Here is a 26,331-nt window from a genome sequence, read left to right as displayed (position 1 = left end):
GAGTATCCTTAATTTCTGCCGTTGTCGTAGGGTCCTCCTCCTCGCCGCTGCTAGAGAATTCTTCTTGAACGACTTTATGTTGCATGGCCTTCAGGCCATCCGTCGTAAGCTCCTCTTGGTGCTCCTGGAGAAGGTCATTGATGTCGTCCTCATCGACGACCAGCCCCATGGACTTGCCAAGTGCAACGATCTCGTCAAGATCTGGTTGCGAAACAGTTTCAGGATTGTTGACTGTATCTGAATCTGCATCAGCTTCGCCCATGTCAAATCCCTCGAAGTCTTGGGTGGATACGGCATCAGGCCAGAGTTTCCTCCATGAAGAATTCAAGGTTCACCTCGAAACCTCCTGACAAGCTTGATCAATGAGTCGGATGCATATGACGATATCGAAATGCTCTTTCCAAAATTCACGCAAGGTGAGATTTGTGGTATTGGTGATGTCGAAACATCCCTTGAAAAGATGTTTCATATACAGTGGTCCCCCGTATTCGCGGGGGATGCATATCAGACCCCCCCGTGGATAGTTAGAATCCGCAAATGTTTGGAACCACTATAAAAATGCTAATAACAGCCTATTTTGTTAGTTAAAACTCAAGACAAACCCACTATTAATTTTCATGCTAGGTTTTTTTTATAGATTTATCACAAAAAGGGCATTTTATTATGAAATTGATAAAAAAAAACAAGGAATTTGTGGATATTTCTCTTAGAAAAATACAGTGAATGTGCGAATTTTCCGCGAATAATGTGGGGAAACGTTCCCGAGAGAAATCCGTGAATGTTTGCTGGTCCATGGGCTGGAGGAGAGGGTTGGTGTTAAGGTTAAAGAACCTTGATAAAAAGAATACTCCGTTAGGATATCTTTATCGAGGCCAGGAGGGTGAGCAGGGGCTTTGTCCAACAACAGCAGACATTTCAGAGGGAGGCGCTTCTCTTCCAAGAATTTCTTCAATGTCGGGCCGAAACAGCTTCTCCTTTAGCACTTTGTGGGCCTTGAAGGCTCTAGGAGTCTCGGAATGATACATAAGTAGGTGCTTCACCTTACAATCCCCACTGGCGTTGGAACAAAGTGCGAGCGTAAGCCTGTCTTTCATAGGCTTATGCCTGGGTAGCTTCTTTTTTTCCTCCGTGATGTATGTCTGTCAAGGCATTCTTTTCCAAAAAAGGCCAGTCTTGTCTCAGTTGAAGACTTGCTGAGAACTGTAGCCTTTGTTGAGAGTCATCTCGTCGAACGTCCTAATAAAGGGATTTTGACGTAGGAAAAATCTATTTCTGGGTGATTGGCTCGTGTCGCCCTATGAAAGTATCCTTAATATCATTCTTTCTAGGCAAAATTAATCTAAAATTACCAGAGAAAAACAAAATTAAGAAAATGTCAGTAAAACTGACTCGCTCACTCTATAAAAGAAGTGTCGGTATGAGAATAGGGGCGAGTGGGATCACTACCACGAGTCATTCACCATTTAGACCTTCCAATCTAAAATCCCCACTAGAGAGAGCTGATACTAACGGGTGATGCGGCCGCTACTACTACTAATAGGGACGCCACGGACAGCAGCGCCCCTAGCGGTCATCCTTAATCTATGAACATCTTGTCCTGCAGGGTGGGTAAACAAAGACAGGGTGGGTTTCATAGGGCTACACGAGCCAATCACCCAGAAATAGATTTTTCCTACGTCAAAATCCCTTTTCTGGGCTCAGCTCGTGTCGGCCTATGAAAGAGTACCAGAGAAACAGACAAGATGGGAAAAAGGACAAATGAAAATCAGTTGTAAAAAAGAGAGATATATAATATAAGTGAATCAGGTATATTACAGAATACAAACTAAGTACTTAAAGCTAACTTATGCTAAACAATGACATGATAAAGAAAGCTAACAATATAAAGTACTTAAAATTAACTTATATTAAACATAGTATATCCAATAATGCAATGCAATTAACAAAATAGATTCACTTAAGTAAGGTATTTACATAATATACAAACACATTGTGTCCTACCCTAGCATAAAAATAAGGGTAGGGACACTGAAGTACATTATAAGTACATAGTGTGGATGTCCCTAGCAAAAAAATAAGGGACAATCCACCAATATGATCTCAGCGGCTAAGGCTAGAGTATCCGAGTAGCATGGCGATAGGGTGAGGCATGTTGGACGAGGTAGGTAGAAAGGGAGACCTGGATCTATACTATGACTACTATACAGTATCAGGAGAAACAATGTTTCCCGCTGCTACTGCAGAAAATTTTAAAGATTCCAAGGACTTTAGGTAGTGACGTTTAAAGACTGTCGGAGATTTCCATCCAGTATACTTTTTAAGATCCTCAAAGTTCATATGTTGAAAGTAGTTAATTGAGGTGGCTACTCCTCTGATGTCATGTGCTTTTGGAAATGAATCAGGATTGGCTTGTTTAATGAAGTAAAGGATCTGTTGTCTATTCCTTTTACTGATAAGTACCACCTTTTTCTCTCATGAAGAGAGAACCTGAGGATCTTGAGGATGTGCGAGATAGAAAGGCTCTTAAGTTGATACTGGGCAGAGAGAAGGATCTTGCGGAAGTGGGATGACTTTCCAAGGAGCCCACCTTGCAAGAGGATCCTCATTTTTAGCCAAAAAACTACGATCCGGAGCAAGCAGAACTTCTCCTGAAGGGAGGAATTCCACATGACCCACATCTCTGGATAGAGCCGACAGTTCTGAAAATTCTAGCTCCTGAAGCTAGGCTTAATAAGAATAACGTCTTTCTAAGAAGCATTATGAATGTACAAGACGAGTGTCAGTATCTGAGGCTAGTTTGAGGACATCATTTAAGAACCCATGAGACTGCAGTAGGCCTTTGAGAGGGTCTAAGTCTAGCACAGGCTTTAGGAATAGACGTAAAGTAAGATTCTGTTAGGTCTATCTGGAAACCCAACTGGAAAGATCTTCCTCAAAGCCGATTTATGAGTAGTAATAGTGCTAGCTGCTAAACCTTTTTCAAAACAAGGATCTGAAAAAGGATATAGCTAAGTTAAACTGTCATGGTTGTAGTGTTTGATTCTTTCAGGAAGGATGCTAATTTTTTAACAGCTAGTCATATTGTCTAATAGTTGACTCTCTCTTATCTGATTCTAGGAAGAGGATGTTTTGGGGATCATGTTAGCATCTTTGTTAGCCGCCAAACTTCATGAAGTCCATAAAGTTAGGGTCTGAAGAATTCCTGAGGAAGCGAACACAGTCCTCATTTGTACTGATTGCGAACAGCTTGGGATTGGAATCCGTTGAGGTCGGAGACCCAATTCCAGAAGCAGAGGATACCAGTTGCTCTTGGCCAGTCCCTGGAGCAATCAGAGCTACTAGTCCCTTGAAAGTCCTCAGCTTGCTCAAGACTTTCAAAAGAAGATTCACTGGAGAAAGACATAAATTTTCATCCACTGATTCCAATCTAACGACAGGGCGTCCGTGGCATAAGCCGAGGGTCCAGGTTGGGGGCCAATAGCAAGGGAGCTTGTGGTTCGCTTGTGAGGCGAAGAGATCCACTTGGAGACCGGGCGGGATATAGGCCACTGGAATGACCTGTCGTCCAGGGACCATTCTGATTCCAGAGGGACCGACCGGACAAAGCGTCTGCTATCACATTTCTTACCCCGCCAGGTGAGTGGCCGGACAGATGCCATTTGTGTTGCCTGCTAGTGCAAAGATGGCTATCATGACATGGTTCACATGTTTGGATTTGGACCCTCCTCTGTTTGATGCAATGAACTACCACTGCTCTGTCCAATACTAGTCTTAGATGAGACTTTTTCGGGGGAAGAAGTCTCTTCAGGGTAAGAAATACTGCCATTGCTTCCAAGACGTTTATGTGGAGCTGGCGGAACTGAACTGACCAAGTCCCTGAACTTGTTTGAATTGAGAATATCCCCCCCACACCCGGACAGGGAGGCATCCGTGTGAATGGTTAGCACTGGAAGGGGATATTGAAGGGGTACTAGTTTGGCCAGGTTCTTCACCTTTGTCATGGACGGAGCTGATTGCGAAGGATCTGTGGAATTACTGACAACTTGTCCTCGAGATTTGGCGTTTTGCTCTCGATCGCCAAACTCGGTTTATATCTTTCAGCCTTGCTTTCAGGAGGATGTCTGTCACTGAGGCAAACTGAAGAGAACCTAGGATTCTTTCCTGGTTTCTCCTTGATGTCTGTTTGCATTTGAGAAATTGTTTCACAGACTTGGCTATTTCTTTTCCGTTTGACCACCGGAATTGACAGATTGTGGGAAGACAAATCCCATTGGATTCCTAGCCACTGAAAACGAGACTCTGGAGTAAGTCTGGATTTCGTCTTGTTTATCTGGAACCCCAGATGTTCCAGAATTGAACTACCTTTTTTGTGGCTTTGAGACATTCCTCGACTGTTGGTGCCAGATCAACCAATCGTCGAGGTACTGCTTACCATTATCCCTTGAGTTCTCAATTGTTGAACCACCACTTCTGCTATTTTCGTGAATACCCTGGGGGCTACATTCAGACCGAAGGGCATCACTTTGAATGAGAATGTCTGATTTCCTAGCCTGAATCCTAGGAATGGGCGGAAGTGTCTGGCTATAGGGATATGATAGTATGCGTCTGTAAGATCGATGGAGCATGTGACGGCTCCACGGGGAAGTAAGGTCCTTACTTGCGAGATGGTAAGCATTTTGAACTTGTTGCAACGAATGAAAGAGTTTAGCCTTGACAAGTCTAAGATTACCCTTCTTTTTGTTGAGCCTTTCTTTGGCACTGAATAAGCGACCTTGAAATTTTAGATGCTTGACTCTCGCAATAGCTCCTTTCTGAAGAGTTCCCTCGCGTAATCTGTCAATTCCTTTGATGGTTCCTGATAAAATGATTTGATTGGAGGGGGATCTTTGATCCAACTCCAACCCAATCCCTTGGACACGATGCTCTGTGCCCAATTGCTGAACCCCCACCTGTGACGGAAGAGGAACAGCCTCCCTCCTACCTGGGGAGCCTCACTGTTGTTGGGCGGGTTGACCTCCACGCCCTCCTCTGAACTGCCTTCCCCTTGCCGCTCTTCCTGTGCCACGCTGGCGAAAGTGGCCTCTCGCTCTGCTACCTCTCGACAGTCTATTAAAGGGAGGGTAAGCCTGACCTTCATACATAGGGTTGAAGGCCGGCGAGACTGCGTAGGAGGTCGAGGGTTGCGACTGAGGAGACAACAGGAGGATGGGTTGGGCCTGTTTTTGAGGTTGATGGTTGTCCCTGTTGGGTAACTGGGACGGCCTGAACGAACTTGGCGTTGCTGCTGATGTTTCTGGTAAGGTTGGAACCTTTTTACCAGCTTCTTGAGTTTCTTACCAGCAGCAGGGGCGGATTCTTGTTTCCTCTTAGAGGAGATGCCCCACCTAGCTCTAAGGCTCTGGTTGAGCCTAGCAGCCTCATGGTGCACCTCATTCACAGCGGACTCTGGGGAAGAGGTCCGCCCCCCACATGCTGGAAGCCAGGAGTCTATTAGGTTCGTGCCTAATAGTGCACTCCTGCAGAATGTGCTTTCGGCAGTTCCTCCTAGCTTGGAAGAAGTCGAAAGCATCCGTCTGAACCGTTTTTGGGAGCTGAGACTTGGCCAGAATCTTAAATAGTGTTCTGTGCCATACGATATGGGCCGCCATCTCAGTGATAATTAAGGAGTTGAGGGATCTCCCAAACCTAGTTCGAGCATCGAACTCTGCCTGGATCAAGGTATCAGGCAGCCTTGGGTTGAAGCTTTTTTCGCCAAACTGGTCCATTGCGCAGTCTGGTTTAAGCTTACCAAGCGTGAATGTGGCAGGCAAGTTCTCCCAGAATTCTCCGAAGGCTGGAAAGAGCGGAGAAGTAGAATCCGCTTCCCTCAGCTGTGGCATGGGCTCATCCTTGAGGACTGCCTGAAGAGTCGCTTCCACTATTTTGGTAGCGAACGGAAGAGAAGCCTCCTCCTCCGTCGCAAAAATAGTGAAAGGACTCTTGAAAGCCTGGAGCTTAGTGTTGGTACACTCCCAGTCCTCCAGGCAGTGAACCATTCCCGCTGAGCGTGCTCTCTACTATAGCACGTTTTCTCGGGAAATCTTGTCCTCCCTAGTGAGGGCCGCCACGGTCAGCCTAGCATATCCAATGAAAGGCTGAGTCAATCCCGGAGGATAAAACTCGAAGTCCTCAATCCTTCGAGTTCCACACTCCGGGACAGAGATCATACCGTCCTTGAATGGAGCGTAAAGCGGCTACTCTCCATGGGTTATCCATGGAGAAGGCTGGTATCGAACTCATAAGGAGGTAGCTGGAGAATGCCAGCACCTGCTACTGGGAGACTGGATGAGGAGCCTGAGAAAGCCCAGCTACTCGGTCCTCATTCTCTCTAACTCTGTTAGAGAGATCTTGGATGGACTGGCCCGACTGACTAAGGGTGTTTGACAGCTGTGCAAACATCTGTTCAAACTTGGTCCGAGGGCGGAGACCTGCGAGCCTACCATCTCTCCTACCTGTTGCATCACCACTGCTGAGAAGGCAGTGGGATCAAAGGCGCTCGGTCCCGCTACTCCAACCGGCGTTGCCGAGTGGATGCGGTGGAGGCCTGAGAAGGCATTGGCTCAGCTGGAGCGCGAGCCTTCTCCTTAGAAGCCTTGCTTCTGAGCTCTTGGAGTACGAAGAGCTCGGCTTAGCCTTCAACCGCGTCAGCATAGGAAGTCGAAGACTTCTTTACTGAAGAAGACGACGACGACTTCTTAGAAGTCGTCTTATGGAGGGTCTTCTGTTCTCTCTGTCCCTTCACCTTTGGGGGTACAGAGAGAGCGGGAGAGCGGGCAGGGATCTCAGATCCCGTAAAGCCTTGAAAAGAAGCAGTAGAAGGACAGGAGAAGATCCAGGAGCGCCCAAGGAAAGACCTTGGGCGCCCGACACACCTACCTCAACCAACAAATCCTCCGCCCCTACCGCCATAGGTTCGATGTTCAGGTCCAAAGTTGCGATGTCTGGGACCGGCTCGTGCGTGGCCACGGACCCGAACGACTGCTGCAACCTCTTGGCTGTATGGAGGCGATGAGAGGGTCTGCTGAGATAGGTCAACGTAGCCTGTTGATTTGCCGCCGGGGAAGATCTGAACGGCCAGCTTCTTATCCAAGATGTACGGCTGGCCCTTGGCGGCGTTCTTCCCGAAGCCGCCCACCCAAGCCTTCAGGGTTGCTAGGGCGACTTCCTTCACGGCGGCAGCCTGAAAGAGAAGGCGAAATGAAGCTTCTAGTGGCGGGGACGGGGTTTAACAAGCTTTTGACTAAGTGTTATTAGTAATACGATAAAGAAGTCTAAAATCGACTTACCCCCCCCACCAGCTGACTGACAAGGTCATAGCAGATGGTGCAGGCTTCTGGGTGCCAGACGATCATGGCGTTGTGGGTCGTGGCACACGGGGCGTGAGTCCTGCACTCATCGTGGCAGCAGGGGTCGTACAGCGTGGCGTTACACCCCAGGAACCTGACAGTTGGTAGCCTGTAAGTGGAAAGATACATAGTATCAGGAGAACACTTACAGCCTAACAATTGCTCCGCTGCATGCCGGAGCGTGAAAGTTAGATTAAACCAGAGCCCCGCCATAATACGTGTGGTAACAAGGTGGTTGGAGTTGTCTAAGGCTACGCCGGAGACAAGAGAAAATTTCCAACCAGGTGTGGTGGTGAGCTATGAAACCACGACGGAGAACGACGGAGATGGTATACACACAGTTAGATAATACTAAAATTCGCCGTAAAATTAGGGTATATCCTTATATTTATAACGAAATATATATAAATCTTTTCCCCATCTACTAGAAGAGTGCCCGGGTAAGAAGCAAGCTCCCCTCCGGTAGCGGGAAAAAAGGCAGGATATAGTAGGCAAGCAATAGACCACTAGTAGTGACCACCCCGCCCGCTGGCGGAGCCAGACGAACTATAACCAAAGGGGCCCCGGCTGCAGCGGAGGCTCCGTTCGTTACAGTGGGGGAAAGGTGGGACTGAGCAATGGGGGGGGGTTTCCGGCGTGACGCGGCGGGAGAGAGAGAGGGGGGGGTGGCCTACTCCTCCCCGTCCCAACAACTACCCGCTCGGTGACCCGGTACCCGAGACAAGTGGTCGCCCTATACCCCAGCTGGGAGGAACCCCTGGCCTCCTCAGAGAAAGAGGGAGGAAGGCTACTGAGGTTGTCATGGTAACCAAGGGGTCCCCCGGAACCCCTCCCTATACCTGGTAGGGAGGGAAGGGGAAGGGTAAGGTGCTATGGAACACGTGACCGCAAGTGGCCTAAGCCGCGATAGCAACACAACCGTGGGAGGGCCACGTGAACCAGACTGTACCAACACATGGGACATGCACCTAGGCTAGCCTAACACCCTAAATAAAACTAAAATTACATCGTAAAAGGTGGGAAAGACACTTTTAGTAAAAGAAAAAGAAGCCCAGGAGGAGGCAAACTGTTCCGAGGAACAGTTGACTACTCGGAGCCAGCGATAGCCGATGAAGAGCAAGAGCCGGATGCTGGGCCAGAAACACGAATAGCCCTAAATACCAAACTAAGAGAAATGGTAAAAGGGCTGACCTAGCTATAAAGGCGATGTAAAAAAGATGAACGTGATATAGTAAGCCCATAAGTATAGGAAGTCCCAGTATGGAAGACCGGGAATTCTTAACATGAGGCGGCATGGCGCCACCACGAGTCGACCGGGAAACCGTATATGACCTATTAAAAGGAAAATACTGGTCCCTGGAAGACTAAAATACGGTAAAATACTACTTATGAGGCACTTAACTTAGCCGATGCGATGGCAGCACGTTCCATGGTGAATAAGGGGATAAATCCAAAGATAACACGGCACGAAAGAAAAAAGCGTACAACGTGTACCGTCTAATAATTAAGGATGACCGCTAGGGGCGCTGCTGTCCGTGGCGTCCCTAGTAGTAGTAGTAGCGGCCGCATCACCCGTTAGTATCAGCTCTCTCTAGTGGGGATTTTAGATTGGAAGGTCTAAATGGTGAATGACTCGTGGTAGTGATCCCACTCGCCCCTATTCTCATACCGACACTTCTTTTATAGAGTGAGCGAGTCAGTTTTACTGACATTTTCTTAATTTTGTTTTTCTCTGGTAATTTAGATTAATTTTGCCTAGAAAGAATGATATTAAGGATACTTTCATAGGCCGACACGAGCTGAGCCCAGAAAAGGCTTCGGCCGCTTTCATGTCCGAGCTGGCAACCTCCCCATGCCGCACCACCGAATGGATGCCAGTTTGTTTATGGAATTTATCAAACCACCCACAAGAAGCCTTGAAGTCTGGGGTTGGCGTTGATGTCCCTTCTCCGTCGTCTTCAGCCTGGGCAATCAGATCACCGAAAATAGCACTGGCCTTCTGGCAGATTGCCATCTCGGTTATTGTATCGCCAGTGATTTCTTTGTCTTTAATCCATACAAGAAGCAGCCTCTCCATCTCATCATGCACGTGGCTCCTCTTGTTGGACAAAATAGTCACGCCCTTGGAAGGTGTAGCTGCTTTGATGGCTTCCTTCTGCTTAAGGATGGTGCCTATCATCAACAGATTTTGGCCGTATTCCTTAGCGATCACACTCTACTGCATGCCAGTTTCATACTTCTTAATTATCTCCATCTTAGTCTGCATAGAAAGCGTCCTCTTTCCGCGAACTTCAGCAACATTCTCGAGACACATGGCTAATTAAGTTAATTAAGTTCACACACAACACGATAAAGTATACGTTCAAGTAGAAAGCGAAATCCCTAACACGAATTTACGTTAACAAACGAAATACGTATATGTGAACAAACGAATTCTGTGTGCATACGATAACGCTGTTGCAACGAAGTGGCCGAATGATGCCTTTACATAGAGGCATGATGGGATAGATGCTGATCAATAGGAGAGCAGGATCTTACAGCGGTGACTTGCATCGGGAACCAATGGGAGAGTGGGAGGATGGTGGCGAGTCTACTGAATTAGCGGCGCGCGAGTTTTAAAATTGTTCTCGGCAGTCTGGGCGAATCTCGGACTTTACAGTACACTCTTTTGTAACCTGAATTATTTTCGTATACAGAAGCAAAAAACTTCGTCTTTGCTTTCATAACTTGGTTTTTTCATAAGTAGGGTCTTTCGTATGTCGAGGTTCCACTGTATTTGAAAATTAATAAATAATTTTTTCCATAAAAAATTGTGTTTAGTCATGAAAATACAGTAATTAGTGAATATTTCTCAACAAAAAAATCCATGAATCACTAAATTTTTTGCAAATCATCCAGTGATAAGTTCCTTAGAAAAATCTGCAAACAGGTGAAGCCGCGAATCCTGAACCGTGAATGGGGGGGGAGGGGGGTCGAATATAATCAGTGTACATGACTCAATCATTTAATAACATTATGTTAATGATACAAAAGTAATTTGACTTTGATATCTCCTGTCAATAGTTGTAACAAAAGTCACATGATTAACATTTTGCTTGGTCTTGGCAGGTACAAACGAGAGTTTGGATTTGTTATTCCTGAACGAGACATAGTCGTTGATGATATAAGAGTTCGTGGAGTTGGGAAGTCAGAGGTAACCTTAGAAGGTAAAATTGGAGCAGCAGATGAAGACCCACCTATAGAAACTGTAAGTATATGTAAACCTATAATGCAGTTTTGATGGTCTTACAAAATAGGTAGTTATCATACTTTATTTTTAGGTGTCCATAGCCATGGTATTTGAATGTCATCATTAACCAGTGTCTGCCATAAGAATTTATTCAATGTAAATTAATTAGTTGTCTAAAGTTGTGTAGCATATTGTGTTATACTTTAAAAAGTATTTGAAATTAAACAAGAATTCCTTGAACAATAGAATATTAACTCTTATGTTACATAAGAAAAACCTGTGGTGTATGGATGTGAAGTATATTTAATCTTTTGGGTACATTTTTCCTGTTTAAGCATCACATTAGATCCAATAACAATGGTAATTTTGAGCATACACATTTAAAAATTTTCCATTAGATTCGCAAAAAAACTGCTTTCACACATTTTAGCAAAGAGTCGAGTGTGTAAGATTATATGATGGCTGATCCTTGCCAAGGATTTGTTGAGCAGAGCTTAGAGCATATTGTAAGGACGTCATTTTGCCAAATCTCCGTCCTTCCTCTGTACATACCTTTTATTCCATATACTAAAATGTTGAGTATTTCACAGCTTATCTGCCAATATATATATCATGTAAAAATTTACTCTCTGCACAAAGGTATATGTATATTTTCAGCTGCGAAGAAGCACAATCGCAGCGGGGGCTCCAACCATTTTTGTATGTGTGTGCGTGATGGGCATTACATTTCCATCTGCACTGCTGCCTCGTATACAGCCGTCTCTGTTCAATAAAGTTAGTTAGAGCTTTCTCCTTGTCTGATTCCAGTTCTCACAACTGGTGACTCAAAACGGCACATCCTCTACTGGTGTGTTTTGGCGTTTATCTCACGCTTTGGCTCGCCGTTTACGACACCTGTCGACTGTATGTTGTGAGAACTGGAATCAGAGAAGGAGAAAGTTCTAACTAACTTTATTGAACAGAGACGGCTGTATATGAGGCAGCAGTTTAGACGGAAATGTAATGTCCGTCACACGCACATACAATAAGGGTTGGAGCCCCTGCTGCGATTGTGTTTCTTTGCAGCAAAAAATATACATATATCTTCGTGCAGAGAGTACATTTTTACATGATATATATATCGGTGGATAGGCCATGAAATCTTCTACATTTTAGTATATGGTATACAAGGTGTGTACAGAGGAAGGACGGACATTTGGCAAAATGCCATCCTTACAATATGAACCTGTGTGCCTTACCAAGTGGGACAAAGTCCACAACCACCCTTCTGTTTCATGCAATTATATATCTCAAGTTCTCTATCACTCAGCTACACTAGTAATACGTACCTGTTTTAACCAATTTCCACCTGGCTCTAGAAGATTTATCCTATTGTTAAGACCAAGGGTTTGTTAGGTATGAAAAATACAAATTTATTAAAAATTTGTCATTATTATATATATATTTGATAGGTGACAGAGTGCCAAGTACTTTTGGGGTAAAACTTTCCTAGTGGCTTCAGCTATTAAAATCACGTGCTTACTTTTATGATTTCTTAGTATATATATTTAATGAATTTCAATAAGGCATTATTGATGAGCGGGAAATATGCAAATGTAAGTACACTCTCCGTCAGGGGCAAGGGGATTTTCAAAGTTAAATGTGAATGATGGTGAGAAGTTGCTTATGGAGGTACAAAGGCATATACTGATTTCTAATGCTAGAGTGAGAAAATTATGATATTGCTGATGAATTTATAATGCTATAAAATATGAAGGAAGTGGTGAGCATTTTCCGTCACTGTGTGGGAACAAAGATCGTCAGGTGAGCCAACTGCCTTTTGGCAAATCAGTGCCAGAAGTCTTTTGGGATTCATTCAGTTTCTCAAAGCAATCTGTGTTAAGGGATAAACAAAATGTTAAGTATTGCTGAGATGTTCATCAAATTCATGCCTGTGAGTGGGAGCTGCAGCAACATCTGATTTTACTCATTTGAACTCTGCACTTTGATGGGAATAGGAATTTAATCAGTTAGCAAAACTCCCGATTTTTGTAATATAAATTATCGAAGATGTCCGCCTCACCTGAGTATTTGGAAATTACAGAAAACCATAACACTGAGAATGACAGAACTTCCAAGGAATTCAAGCATTCAGTGAGATTCCTTAGTATTGTAATAACCATTATTGGGAATTCTTTTCTTGTCTAAGTGTTTGTAGATCATAGAAGACCAAAACACTCGGAGAGTGATAGAAATTCCAAAGAATTTAAGTGCCCGGCAAGTACCCAGAATTTCATCAAACGATCATTGGGTAGGGGCCCCTCTTTGTCTCCTGTAGAAATTGAGGAGGAATGGACATAAAAACCAGTCCTATATGCAGGCATTCAAGACTGGAATGCAAATACAATTCAACAGAATATGCACTTGAGGCTTCCAAAATGCAAGAACCCATAGGGGCCTGCAAATTGAAATCCTTCCAAAGGACAGAAAGAGCCAGGGAGGACAAAGTCTCCAGGTGTTTGAATGCTAAGAATCTAAACACCAGATGTCAAGATGGTGAGAGGTCTCTCTGTCATTGACAGGAGATCCTTCCTCAACAACGCAGAGAGCACTCTGCAGGATCCCTCATATTCACCTCACCTCTTCCATTGTAGCCATAGGAAGTAGAGGGAATAGGAGAGGAAGATTGAACACTCTTGCTCACCTAGCTAGCAGAACTTGCAGAAGCGAGTCACGGGCAGCCATCAACCTGCGGTGGTGGCTGCTATGCAAGTCTAGGAGAGTGTTCTTGCCCTGAAGAAACACTTTCCCGAGGAGGGTTATGAAACTCACACAGCAGGGGAAACATTCACCTCCACTGAGACTGGTCAGTGACACGAACGTGACCATGGTCTGGGGGTAGAGATGAGCGTGCACCTGACTGGCAAGGTCTGGTATTGTCCTCTTGACACGTCCCAGTCCTCGTTGAGGTCAAAACCTCTCAAGAGGACTGAATGGGGGACCCCCTACTGGTGTCACTGCATGCATGGGCCTTCGGGACTGAGTGATCACCGGCAAGACGTGAGTCACCTGACAGTGAGCAAAGTCAGCGTCATCGACTCTGGATGCACGCAAATCTGTAGATTTATGTGCACTCAGGGAATCTTGCAAATGAGTGCCTGACACAGAACTAGTCTTAGGGGCAGAACCTCTAGGACTAGTAGCAGAAGTGCGAATTGAATTTGTGCTTCTCCCAACACACTCGACCCTGGAGACAGTGGACGGTTCCTGTTCCCGAAGGAACAGGCGAGCCAACAGAAGACCCAACTGCTGCCTCAGTTCGAGAAGGCAGACCTTTAGAAGTCCCGTAACGAGACTTCTTAGGAAGGGGGAGACTACTTTTCTTTTCTTTGGCATTCTTTGGCAGGGAGCCTTAGAAGACGAAGGGGAGGAGGTTAAAGAAAAATATGATGATTACGAAGAAAAATGTGGTGATTACAAAGAGGAAGATTACGACACTTGACGAGCTCTCTTCCACCTCAACTTCTCCAAATTCTGCAAGACAACTTCTACAGGATGAGGCACATTTACCAGCAGAAGTAGAGTTAATAATCACATGGCAGCCATGAAGGCATTTTCCTGTGATGAAACTTTAGGATAACAGCGGTAAATTAATATGATTTTCAGTAAGGGGAACAGTACACACACTCAAGGACCAATATCACATCATGCTCTGAGTTACAGGTACAATTCCAAGGTTAGGATAGCCAACATGAAGAGGTAGCCAACCATATACTGTTGTAATCAACTATCACCACTGTTAGTCTGTAAAAAAAATAAGGATACAGTGTTCCCCCCGTATTCATAGGGGATGTGTACCAGACACCCCAGCGAATAGTTAAAACCCACCAATAGTTAGAACCACCACTAAAAATGCTTATAACTGCTTATCTTGAAAGTTCAGATACCAAATGTATACCTTAAATAACATCCTACTTCAAATATACCTTAAATTACTAATCTATTAATATATTAATCTTTAAGGTTATATTGTTAATATCATTCCAAAGTCATCTTTAATATTATACCATTAAAAATATATTCCTATAGCCTATAACAGAGAGAGAGAGAGAGATATGTTATTGTTATTGTTTAATCTCATTAAACTTAATATTATTTGAAAACTTATTCGCGTTCTCCGGATTCACGGACTCACTGATTCGCGGATTTCTCTCTGGGCCATGTCTACCAATTATTTGTGGGGATTCACCTATTCACATGATTTTGCTGGCAAAAATAATCACTAATTAGTGTATTTTGATGTTATTTTCATGACTAGATATATTTTTATGGTACAAAAATGACTTACTAATTTTCAAATATTAATATTGATTAATACTGTATTAGTAAGTTTAATAAGATAAATGATATCACATAATAATAAAAATTGTAATTCTCTCTCTCTCTCTCTCTCTCTCTCTCTCTCTCTACAGAGATGTATGTATTTTTTGTATGATAAATAAATGATTTACCATTTTCAAATATTAATATTAATGTATACAGCAACAACATCAATTCATTAAAGAAAATACGAATGTGACTTAGTAAGGTTTTAATTTATAAATTTAAAAAAATATGTAAGAATGAAGGAAATCCCAGTCTTCTCTCTCTAACTCCAGGTACTAAAGCTGTCAAACATATCAAGTTATGGGACCAGTGGGAGGAGCTGTTGAGTTGTTGCCACTAAGTGTTCATGAAATATCTCTCTCTCTCTCTCTCTCTCTCTCCACAAGATACGTGTGTCATAGTGGTAACTCTCTCTCTCTCTTTCTCTTGGTTGCAAGTGTTAGGAGTACGTATGTATGTGTATATACCTTTAAGGGTACTAATGTTTAGGATTACTTTGAAATTATATTAATAATATCTCTAAGATTAATACACTAATATGATAATAATTTAAGGTAAATTTTGATGTGGATGTTACATAAGGTGTTTCTATTTCTTCCTTCTTTTATCTCTCTCTCTCTCTCTCTCTCTCTCTCTCTCTCTCTCTCTCTCTCTCTCTCTCTCTCTCTCAGCATAAGAACTGATATACAGACAAACATAATGGTTCAGTCCTCTCATTCTCTCTTCTCTGGAAAAGATATATGTATTTATCGTAAGGAGTTATTCTCTCTCTCTCTCTCTCTCTCTCTCTCTCTCTCTCTCTCTCTCTCTCTCTCTCTCTCTCTCTCTCTGTTATTGGCTGTTTATATATTTCTAATGGTAAAATGTTTAAGATGACTTTGAAATGATATTAATAATACCAATTCAATGGTATATTTGACGTAGGATGATACTTTAAGTATACATTAGTTATTTGAAATTTCAAGATAGGCAGGTATAGACATTTTTAGAAGGGAATTCTAACTATTCGCGGGTTTGAACTATTTGGCAGGGTGCCTGGTACACATCCCCGCGAATACGGGGGGAACACTCGACTGTATACAAACACTTCCAGCCCAAACAGAGGGCGAGAGTTACCACTATGATATACCTGTATCTTGTGTGGCAAGAGAGAGAGAGAGAGAGAGAGAGAGAGAGAGAGAGAGAGAGAGAGAGAGAGAGAGAGAGAGTTATCCTTATTTAAAAGGGTGAAATGGATAAATTATTGTCCCCTTCCTGTCACATTGCTTGATATATTTGACAGCTGTTGGACCCCAGCCACCTCTGCTTGGCTACCTGGAGTTCAAAGACGAGATGGATTTTCTTTCATTCTTACATAATTTTTTTGTTTATAAACTAAAATCATCCTAATTCACTCTAGTGTTTTCTTTAATGAATTGATATTATCGCTGTTTACATTAATATTGATATTTGAAAATTAGTAAATAATTTATTTATCATATAAAAACATACATCTTTGAGAGAGAGAGAGAGAGAGAGAGAGAGAGAGAGAGAGAGAGAGAGAGAGAGAGTTATCCATATTTTGAAAGAGTGAAATGGAAAGATTATTGTAGTATTTCTGTAAAATACTAATACATGATTTGTGTAATTACAGTTGTTATTATTATTATCATTATTTTTTTTTTTTTTTTGCTCTATCACAGTCCTCCAATTCGACTGGGTGGTATTTATAGTGTGGTGTTCCGGGTTGCATCCTGCCTCCTTAGGAGTCCATCACTTTTCTTACTATGTGCGCCATTTCTAGGATCACACTCTTCTGCATGAGTCCTGGAGCTACTTCAGCGTCTAGTTTTTCTAGATTCCTTTTCAAGGATCTTGGGATCGTGCCTAGTGCTCCTATGATTATGGATACGATTTCCACTGGCATATCCCATATCCTTCTTATTTCTATTTTCAGATCTTGATACTTATCCATTTTTTCCCTCTCTTTCTCTTCAACTCTGGTGTCCCATGGTATTGCGACATCAATGAGTGATACTTTCTTCTTGACTTTGTCAATCAATGTCCTGTCTGGTCTGTTTGCACGTATCACCCTATCCGTTCTGATACCATAGTCCCAGAGGATCTTTGCCTGATCGTTTTCTATCACTCCTTCAGGTTGGTGGGCTCGTACCACTTTATTACTGCAAGTAGCTGATGTTTCTTGCACAGGCTCCAGTGGAGGGCTTTTGCCACTGAATCATGCCTCTTTTTGTACTAGTTCTGTGCAAGTGCCGGGCATTCACTTGCTATGTGGTTTATGGTTTCATTTTTCGTATTGCACTTCCTACATATGGGAGAGATGTTATTTCCGTCTATCGTTCTTTGAACATATCTGGTTCTTAGGGCCTGATCTTGTGCAGCTGTTATCATTCCTTCAGTTTCCTTCTTTAGCTCTCCCCTCTGTAGCCATTGCCAATTGTCATCGCTGGCTAGTTCTTTTGTCTGTCTCATGTATTGTCCGTGCATTGGTTTGTTGTGCCAGTCCTCTGTTCTGTCTGTCTTTCTCCTGTCTCTGTATATTTCTGGGTCTTCGTCTACTTTTATTAGTCCTTCTTCCCATGCACTCTTTAGCCACTCGTCTTCACTGGTTTTCAGATATTGCCCCAGTGCTCTATTTTCGATGTTGACGCAGTCCTCTATAATTAGTAGTCCTCTCCTCCTTCCTTTCGTGTTATGTATAGTGTGTCCGTATTTGCTCTTGGTGTAGTGCTTTGTGTATTGTCATATGTTTCCTGGTTTTCTGATCTATGCTGCGGAGTTCTGCCTTCGTCCATTCCACTATTCCTGCGCTGTATCTGATTACTGGCACTGCCCATGTGTTCATGGCTTTTATCATATTTCCGCCATTGAGTTTTGACTTCAGTATCGCCTTGAGTCTCTACCTATATTCTTTCCTAATTGTGTCCTTCATCTCTTGGTGTTTTATATCCCCTCCTTCCATTATTCCCAGGTATTTGTATCTGTCCTCATCTATGTGTTTGATGTTGCTCCCATCTGTAGCTTTTATCCCTTCAGTTCTCGTTACTTTGCCTTTTTTGTATGTTGACTAAGGCACATTTTTCTATTCCAAACTCCATCCTGATGTCCCCAGATACAATCCTTACAGTCTGGATTAGGGTATCTATTTCCTTGATGCTCTTACCATACAGCTTGATGTCGTCCATGAACATCAGATGGTTGATTCTGTTGCCTCTTTTCTTGATTTGGTACCCGGCATCCATCTTCTGTAGTACTTTTGTCATGGGAATCATGGCTACTACGAAGAGTAGTGGGGACAGTGAGTCGCCCTGGAAGATCCCTCTCCTTGATATTAACCTCTGCTAGTCTTATTCCAGAGCTTTGTAAGTATTGTATTCCAGTTGCGCATTGTATTTTTGAGGAAGCTGATGGTGTTTTTCCTCTGCCCCATATATTTTTCAGGCATTCTATTAGCTATGTGTGTGGTATCATGTCGAAGGCTTTCTTATAGTCTATCCATGCCATGCTTAGGTTGGTTTTCCTTCTCCTGCTGTTCTTCATTACCATTTTGTCTATGAGGAGCTGGTCTTTTGTGCCCCTACACTTCCTTCTGCAGCCTTTCTGTTGGTGGGGGATGGTGTTTGTCCTCCTCTAGTAGTTGTATAGCCTTTCACTGATGATACCTGTTAGTAACTTCCACATTATTGGTAGGCAGGTGATAGGCCTGTAGTTACTGGCTATATTTCCCTTACTCTTGTCTTTTTGTACTAAGGATGTTCTTCTGTGGTCATCCATTTGGGTTGCTTATTATTATTATTATTATTATTATTATTTTTTTTGTTTTGCTCTATCACAGTCCTCCAATTCGACTGGGTGGTATTTTATAGTGTGGGGTTCCGGGTTGCATCCTGCCTCCTTAGGAGTCCCATCACTTTTCTTACAATGTGTGCCGTTTCTAGGATCACACTCTTCTGCATGAGTCCTGGAGCTACTTCAGCCTCTAGTTTTTCTAGATTCCTTTTCAGGGATCTTGGGATCGTGCCTAGTGCTCCTATGATTATGGGTACGATTTCCACTGGCATATCCCATATCTTCTTATTTCTATTTTCAGATCTTGATACTTATCCATTTTTTCCCTCTCTTTTCTCTTCAACTCTGGTTGTCCCATGGTATTGCGACATCAATGAGTGATACTTTCTTCTTGACTTTGTCAATCAACGTCACGCTGGTCTGTTTGCACGTATCACCCTAATCCGTTCTGATACCATAGTCCCAGAGGATCTTTGCCTGATCGTTTTCTATCACTCCTTCAGGTTGGTGCTCGTACCACTTATTACTGCAAGGTAGCTGATGTTTCTTGCACAGGCTCCAGTGGAGGGCTTTTGCCACTGAATCATGCCTCTTTTTGTACTGGTTCTGTGCAAGTGCCGGGCATTCACTTGCTATGTGGTTTATGGTTTCATTTTTCGTATTGCACTTCCTACATATGGGAGAGATGTTATTTCCGTCTATCGTTCTTTGAACATATCTGGTTCTTAGGGCCTGATCTTGTGGCCGCTGTTTATCATTCCTTCAGTTTCCTTCTTGAGCTCTCCCCTCTGTAGCCATTGCAATTGTCATCGCTGGCTAGTTCTTTAGTCTGTCTCATGTATTGTCCGTGCATTGGTTTTGTTGTGCCAGTCCTCTGTTCTTTCTGTCTTTCTCCTGTCTCTGTATATTTCTGGGTCTTCGTCTACTTTTATTAGTCCTTCTTCCCATGCACTCTTTAGCCACTCGTCTTCACTGGTTTTCAGATATTGCCCCAGTGCTCTGTTTTCGATGTTGACGCAGTCCTCTATCTTAGTAGTCCTCTCCCTCCTTCCTTTCGTGTTATGTATAGTCCTGTCCGTATTTGCTCTTGGGTGTAGTGCTTTGTGTATTGTCCATTTGTTTCCTGGTTTTCTGATCATGCTGCGGAGTTCTGCCTTCGTCCATTCCACTATTCCTGCGCTGTATCTGATTACTGGCACTGCCCATGGTGTTTTATGGCTTTTTTTAATCATAATTTTCCTTTCCGGCGTTGAGTTTTGACTTGAGTATCGCCTTGAGTCTCTGCATATATTCTTTCCTGATCGTGTCCTTCATCTCTTGGTGTTTTATATCCCCTCCTTCCATTATTATTATTATTATTATTATTATTATTATTATTTTAAAATATTGATAAACATATTATACATACATGTACCATAAAAATCTCTCATCCCAGTAAAGAGAGAGAGAGAGAGAGAGAGAGAGAGAGAGAGAGAGAGAGAGAGAGAACACACTCCCTCCCCTCCTGTCACATTCCTTGATATATTTGACAGCTGTTGGACCTCAGTTTGGTACCTGGAGTTCAAAAGAAAGATGTGTGAAGACTGGGATTTCCTTCATTCTTACATAATTTTTTAATTTATAAACTAAAATCTTACCAATTCACTATAGTATTTTCTTTAATGAATTGATTGCTCTTTACAATAATATAAATATTTGAAAATTAGTAAATCATTTATTTATCATACAAAATCATACATCTCTGTAGAGAGAGAGAGAGAGAGAGAGAGAGAGAGAGAGAGAGAGAGAGAGAGAGAGAGAATTGTTATTATGTGATATCATTTAATCTTATTAATCTTACTAATACAGTACATATTGATCAATATTAGTATTTTAAAATTAGTAAATCATTTTTGTATTATAAAAATGTATTTAGTCATGAAAATAACATCAAAATGGTATGTTATTTAACACTGATCTTATTCAATTGTAATTTATGTGTATCTACGAGTAATGTTTTGTATAAAAAGGCAAAGTTAGGGTAATGAATGGTGGTCAAGAATGGATTAATCCATTTTCCGTTATCTCTTATGAGAAAAATTCATTCACTTCTTATGGAACGAATTAGCATCAAGGTCTGGGGCCCTACTGTAATGTTTTTTATGTTAATAATTAATTGACATTAATAATCAATATACAAACTCACTTTTTGTGAAAGCTTTGCCTGCCGCCTTTCCACTTTGTGTTAAAGGTAGGCAGCAAGAGTGTACCTACACCCTTATTACATATTTTTGCCCTTTAATGTCAGAGTGAGACAGTGTATTAATTTGAAATTTATGCTTACTCTTTGGAAATTACCGAGGGGAGCTTCTGAAGTTTGTCCTTTGTTTTCCTTTCGGTATTTCCTCTTCTCTTTCGTCCTTTCGATAGCTTATTGGATGAAGAGAGATGGGGCGGGGGGCGGCATGCAGTTCTGGTGTTTGAGGGATCTCCTTTCATTTCGGAGGGTGGTGCCCTTGGGTGCCAGAGGAGTACAGTTGGCCCCGTATTTGCGTTCTCTGGATTCGCGAATTTCTCTCTGGACCATATCTTTCTATTATTTGCGAGGAAATTCCCTATTCACAGGTTTCCCATCGTTAAATAATCACTAATTAGTGTATTTGATGTTATTTTCATGACTAAATACATTTTTGTAATACAAAAATGGTTTACTAATTTTAAAATATTAATATTGATCAATACTGTATAAGTAAGTTTAATAAGATTAAATGATATCACATAATGATAATTCTCTCTCTCTCTTACAGAGATATATGCTTTTTGTATGATAAATAAATGATTTACTAATTTTCAAATATTAATATTAATGTAAAGAGCAATCAGTTCATTAAAGAAAATACTATAGTGAATTAGTAAGATTTTAGTTTATAAATTAAAAAATTATGTAAGAATGAAGGGAATCCCAGTCTTCACACATCTTTCTTTTGAACTCCAGGTACCAAACTGAGGTCCAACAGCTGTCAAATATATGAAGTAATTTGACAGGAGGGGAGGGAGTCTCTCTCTCTCCTCTCTCTCTCTCTCTCTCTCGCCCCATCTCTTCTCCTCCCCTCTCTCTTCCTCTTCTCTCTCTTCTCTCTTCTTTACTGAGATGAGAGATTTTTATGGTACATGTATGTATAATATGTTTATCAATATTTTCAAATGATAATAGTAATAATAATAATAATAATAACTGTAATTACAAAAATCATGTGATAGTATTTTACAGAAATACTACAATAATCTTTCCATTTCACTCTTTCAAAATACGGATAACTAACTCTCTCTCTCTCTCTCTCTCTCTCTCTCTCTCTCTCTCTCTCTCTCTCTCTCTCTCTCTCTCTCTCTCTCATTCCTAGTTTTTAAAATTACGGATGAAGCGATTGTAAACTTGTAGTACTGACATAAGCAACCAAATCGAGAAACGGCTGATTGCCGATGTCATTTGCGTCGCTATATAAAAGAAAAAAAAGGGCGTAAGGCAAAATTGTGTTCAAAAAACTAGCAAAATCACACTTAATGTTCATACAACAAGTATTGTGCCACTTTTAAACCCAACTTTGTTAATTCACAAGAAAGTATCTAAATTACATATCTTCTACCAGCCAAGTGTAATGGCAATGAAGATATTGATAGCTCAATCAATCGAGATTTTGATAATGTAAACAAAATCGAATGCAAATGGCATAAGATTACAATGCTTATACTCTGTAAAAACGTTTAACTTTTTCAAATTATCATTTTCTCCAGAAAATATTTATGTTAGGCTTATAGACCTTTTCGGTTTTTAGAATTACAGATAGAGATCCTACTTCTGTAACAGAGTGAGAACTCATTCTTCCTAACGTCCAATTATGGTAATCATCCACAGTAATTTCTGTAATTAGTTGTTTTGTTTACAGTGACAAAAGTTTTACCACTAGTGATTCACTTAAATAACCTACGGACCATTATTAGGTTACAAATGTTTTGTTTACAGTGTCGATAGTTTGTCAATAGTTGTGACTGTAGCCAACTATTAATACAATTAGCAACACTTCAAGGGTTACTGTATCATTAAAAATCTCTCAGGATTTTAAAGTTGTCACAGAATGCCTCCTACATTATAATTTTCAATAATATTAAGTTCAATCGTGATTCATACTGTTTTCCTCACCAAATGAGGATGGGAACAACGCCTATTAGTGACGACTGACTGAACCCCATTGTTTACAAAAATCATATGATTCCTTGGGTTGGGTTCCAGATTTTTGTTTGAGCTCAGATGCAACATTTACTCAAAATATTCCGTTGAAATCCAATTATTTCGAGTTCTAATACGATTGAGGTCCTGGTCTCTACTGTTGTATATATATATATATATATATATAATATTATATATATATATATATATATATACAACTAATGATCGTAACCTGAACACTACAGCTACCTGTACACTGTATAAACTTTATTATATCTTTACATACTTTAGACACATGTACTGTACAGTAAATTCTATAGGTACTATACTGCATAAATATAATTTACTTATTGCGCCGTTGTGGGTATTCAGCGCCTTTGACTGTCTAGAGTTTCGAAAGAAGGTGTGCGGCGGCCGTAGGCTTTTAAAAATCGCTCAGCGTCGAAAATCGCTTGGCGTCGGTGACCAGAACGGAACCCCTGCCGCTAACCGAGGGCCCGCCTGTGTATATATATATATATATATATGATATATATATATATATATATATATATATATATATATATACAGGCGGCCCTCGGTTAGCGGCAGGGGTTCCGTTCCTGGTCACCGACGCCAAGCGATTTTCGACGCTGAGCGATTTTAAAGCCTACGGCCGCCGCACACCTTCTTTCGAAACTCTAGACCAGTCAAAGGCGCTGTAATCCCACACGGCGCAATAAGTAAAATTATATTTATGCAGTATAGTACTATAGAATTTACTGTACAGTACATGTGGGTGTCTAAAGTATGTAAAGATATAATAAAGTTTATACAGTGTACAGGTAGCTGTAGTGTTCAGGTTACGATCATTAGTCTTACGATAGTTCGATTTTATGAGAGATCAATTTACAATGGTCTAACTTTATCCATCTTCTAGTTACATAAGTTCAATAACAGCAAAAGAGAATGATGAAAGTATGGTGTTAACGTTATACTCGTTGCGTGAACGTGTACAGCCATGATCAACCGAACGAGAAACTACTTTTTTTTTTTTTTTCTAAGTACAAGTACAACCGAACTGGATAACATCTGTCTGGCTTGTATTTCGATCATCGTACTACAGTGCAACATTACCGTATTTGTTATAAATGGCGTTATGTATAGAATAGAACTGAGATATCTTAATGTAATAACTTTATTCGCTATAGATCAGAGATCAATATAGATTAAAGATCAATCGGGAAATATACCGTTAAATTTAAACCTAGTTATAACTGAAGCTGAGAAAACTGTTCAAGCTGCTAATGACTATTATCGTACATCGGCACAACAGGATAAAACTGCAGTAAACGTCTGCCATTCACACAACTGTAGATAAAATTGGGATAAAATCTTTTAATCAAAACTACTGTGCTTGAAAGAACACATTTTACTGTTGGTTTCACGCCGATATAAGATAAATAACGTAAAGTTCGTATTACGATGATATAAAGGATTATGTATTGCGAACGGAATCACATAATTTTTTACGCAATAAACATGCCGCCAGCGTAATCTGTTAACGAAAAAAAAAAAAATAGTAGTTCACATTCACAACGAGACATTCAATAAATATTTCTACCTAAAAACACGCTGTATATGGAAAAATAACTTTGTAAAGTATATAGATATTCGTTTATGCTAACTAGAAGCAAGAGCATTCGCTCAGAATTGCGTTATGGTGAAACAGACTCGTATTCATCAGCTGATTTCAAACCACAACATTGGCCGCTCCGCGGAATACGGGCTTAAGTTTGCCGTAGTATTTTAAAATACAATAATATGAGAATACATACAATATTCTTGGATACAGTGAAATAATGTATAACATTTTAAAGGATTTATGGAAAAGATGCATAATTAATAAAATAACACAATGCATTTTTCGGAACTGGCGGACAAGAACGAACATGAAAAACCATCCCCTTACAACGTGGAACGTAGTTACAAGGGCTGCCTTATTTGTATCTTATTTCTGTAAAAAAATTAAAATACCTTTACGCAATATATTTTCATACACATTTTAAACATGAAAGCATAAACATTTGAAAAATCGACACATCGATCGCTAAGTTTGCACTTTTTTTTTTTTTTTTTTTTTTTTTTAACTTGATATTTTCGGAAGAGCGCAGACGGCGGCATACAAGAACGAACTTGAAAAAAACATCGTAGTCGATAACTTGAAGGGGAGGTTTCAAAAAGCTGCCTTTTTATCATATTTCTGCACAGAAATAAAAATACCCTATTCATAGTACATTTTCATACACATTTTAAACATAAAAGCATAAACATTTATAAAATCGACACATCGATCGCTAATTTGCACTTTTTTTAAATCGATATTTTCGGAAGAGCGGCAGGCGGCGGCTTACAAGAAAGAACATGAAAAAACATCGTATTTGATAACGTGAAGGGCAATTTCAAAAGCTGCCTTTGTATCACATTTCTGTACAGAAATAAAAATGCCTTTCACGTAATACATTTTCATACACATTTTAAACAAAAGCATGAACATTTATGAATCGACACATCGTAGTCGATAACTTTGAAGGGGAGTTTCAAAAGCTGCCTTTTTTTTTTAAATTATATTTCTGCAACAGAAATAAAAATAGCCTATTCGTAGTACATTTTTCATACACATTTTACAAACATAAAAAGCATAAACATTTATAAAATTGACACATCTATCGCTAATTTGCACTTTTTTTTAAATCGATATTTTCGGAAGAGCGGCAGGCGGCGGCTTACAAGAAAGAACATGAAAAAACATCGTATTTGATACGTGAAGGGCAGTTTCAAAAAGCTGCCTTTTGTATCATATTTCTGTACAGAAATAAAATGCCTTTCACGTAATACATTTTCATACACATTTTAAACAAAAGCATGAACATTTATGAATCGACACATCCATAGCTAAATTTTTGCACTTATGTAACTCGATATTTTCGGCATAGAACAGCATCAGAGGCATATATTTTACCTAACTATCCTACGTAATAACTCTCCATAAAATTTGTTAATATAAGTTTGCATAACCTTTATGGTCTGAACGGCATTTCTACATATGTATGAACTCGTTAGACAACGCGCTAGCGGCGCTGTTAACTGAAATTTGTGCCGTAAAGATACCTTTAAAATGCCTTCTTTTTTTAATGAATATTTTTGACGACCGCCGTAAAACCGATTTCGCCGTTGAGTGATTGCGCTGTTAACCACACGGGCCGCCTGTATATATATATAATATATATATATATATATATATATATATTCTATATATATATATATGATATAATAATTCAACATAATAAAAGAAAGATCCCACTGGGAAAATCGTGAAT

The 26,331-nt window shown here is 40.9% G+C and overlaps 1 protein-coding gene across 1 annotated transcript in view; it reads left to right on the top strand.

The window, feature by feature from the left end:
• Positions 1–26,331, top strand: part of LOC135221310 (5-oxoprolinase-like) — a 709,982-nt gene that overhangs the window by 356,132 nt on the left and 327,519 nt on the right. Inside the window, exon 8 of the mRNA XM_064259114.1 lies at positions 10,494–10,632. Coding sequence (XP_064115184.1) covers positions 10,494–10,632 — 139 coding nt within the window. The remainder of the gene's footprint in view (positions 1–10,493; positions 10,633–26,331) is intronic.

Source organism: Macrobrachium nipponense, chromosome 2, assembly GCF_015104395.2.
Source record: "Macrobrachium nipponense isolate FS-2020 chromosome 2, ASM1510439v2, whole genome shotgun sequence".
NCBI classification, from domain to species: Eukaryota; Metazoa; Arthropoda; class Malacostraca; order Decapoda; family Palaemonidae; genus Macrobrachium; species Macrobrachium nipponense.
The sequence above is the reverse complement of the archived record's forward strand: the minus strand, read 5'-3'. Positions and strand labels throughout refer to the sequence as shown.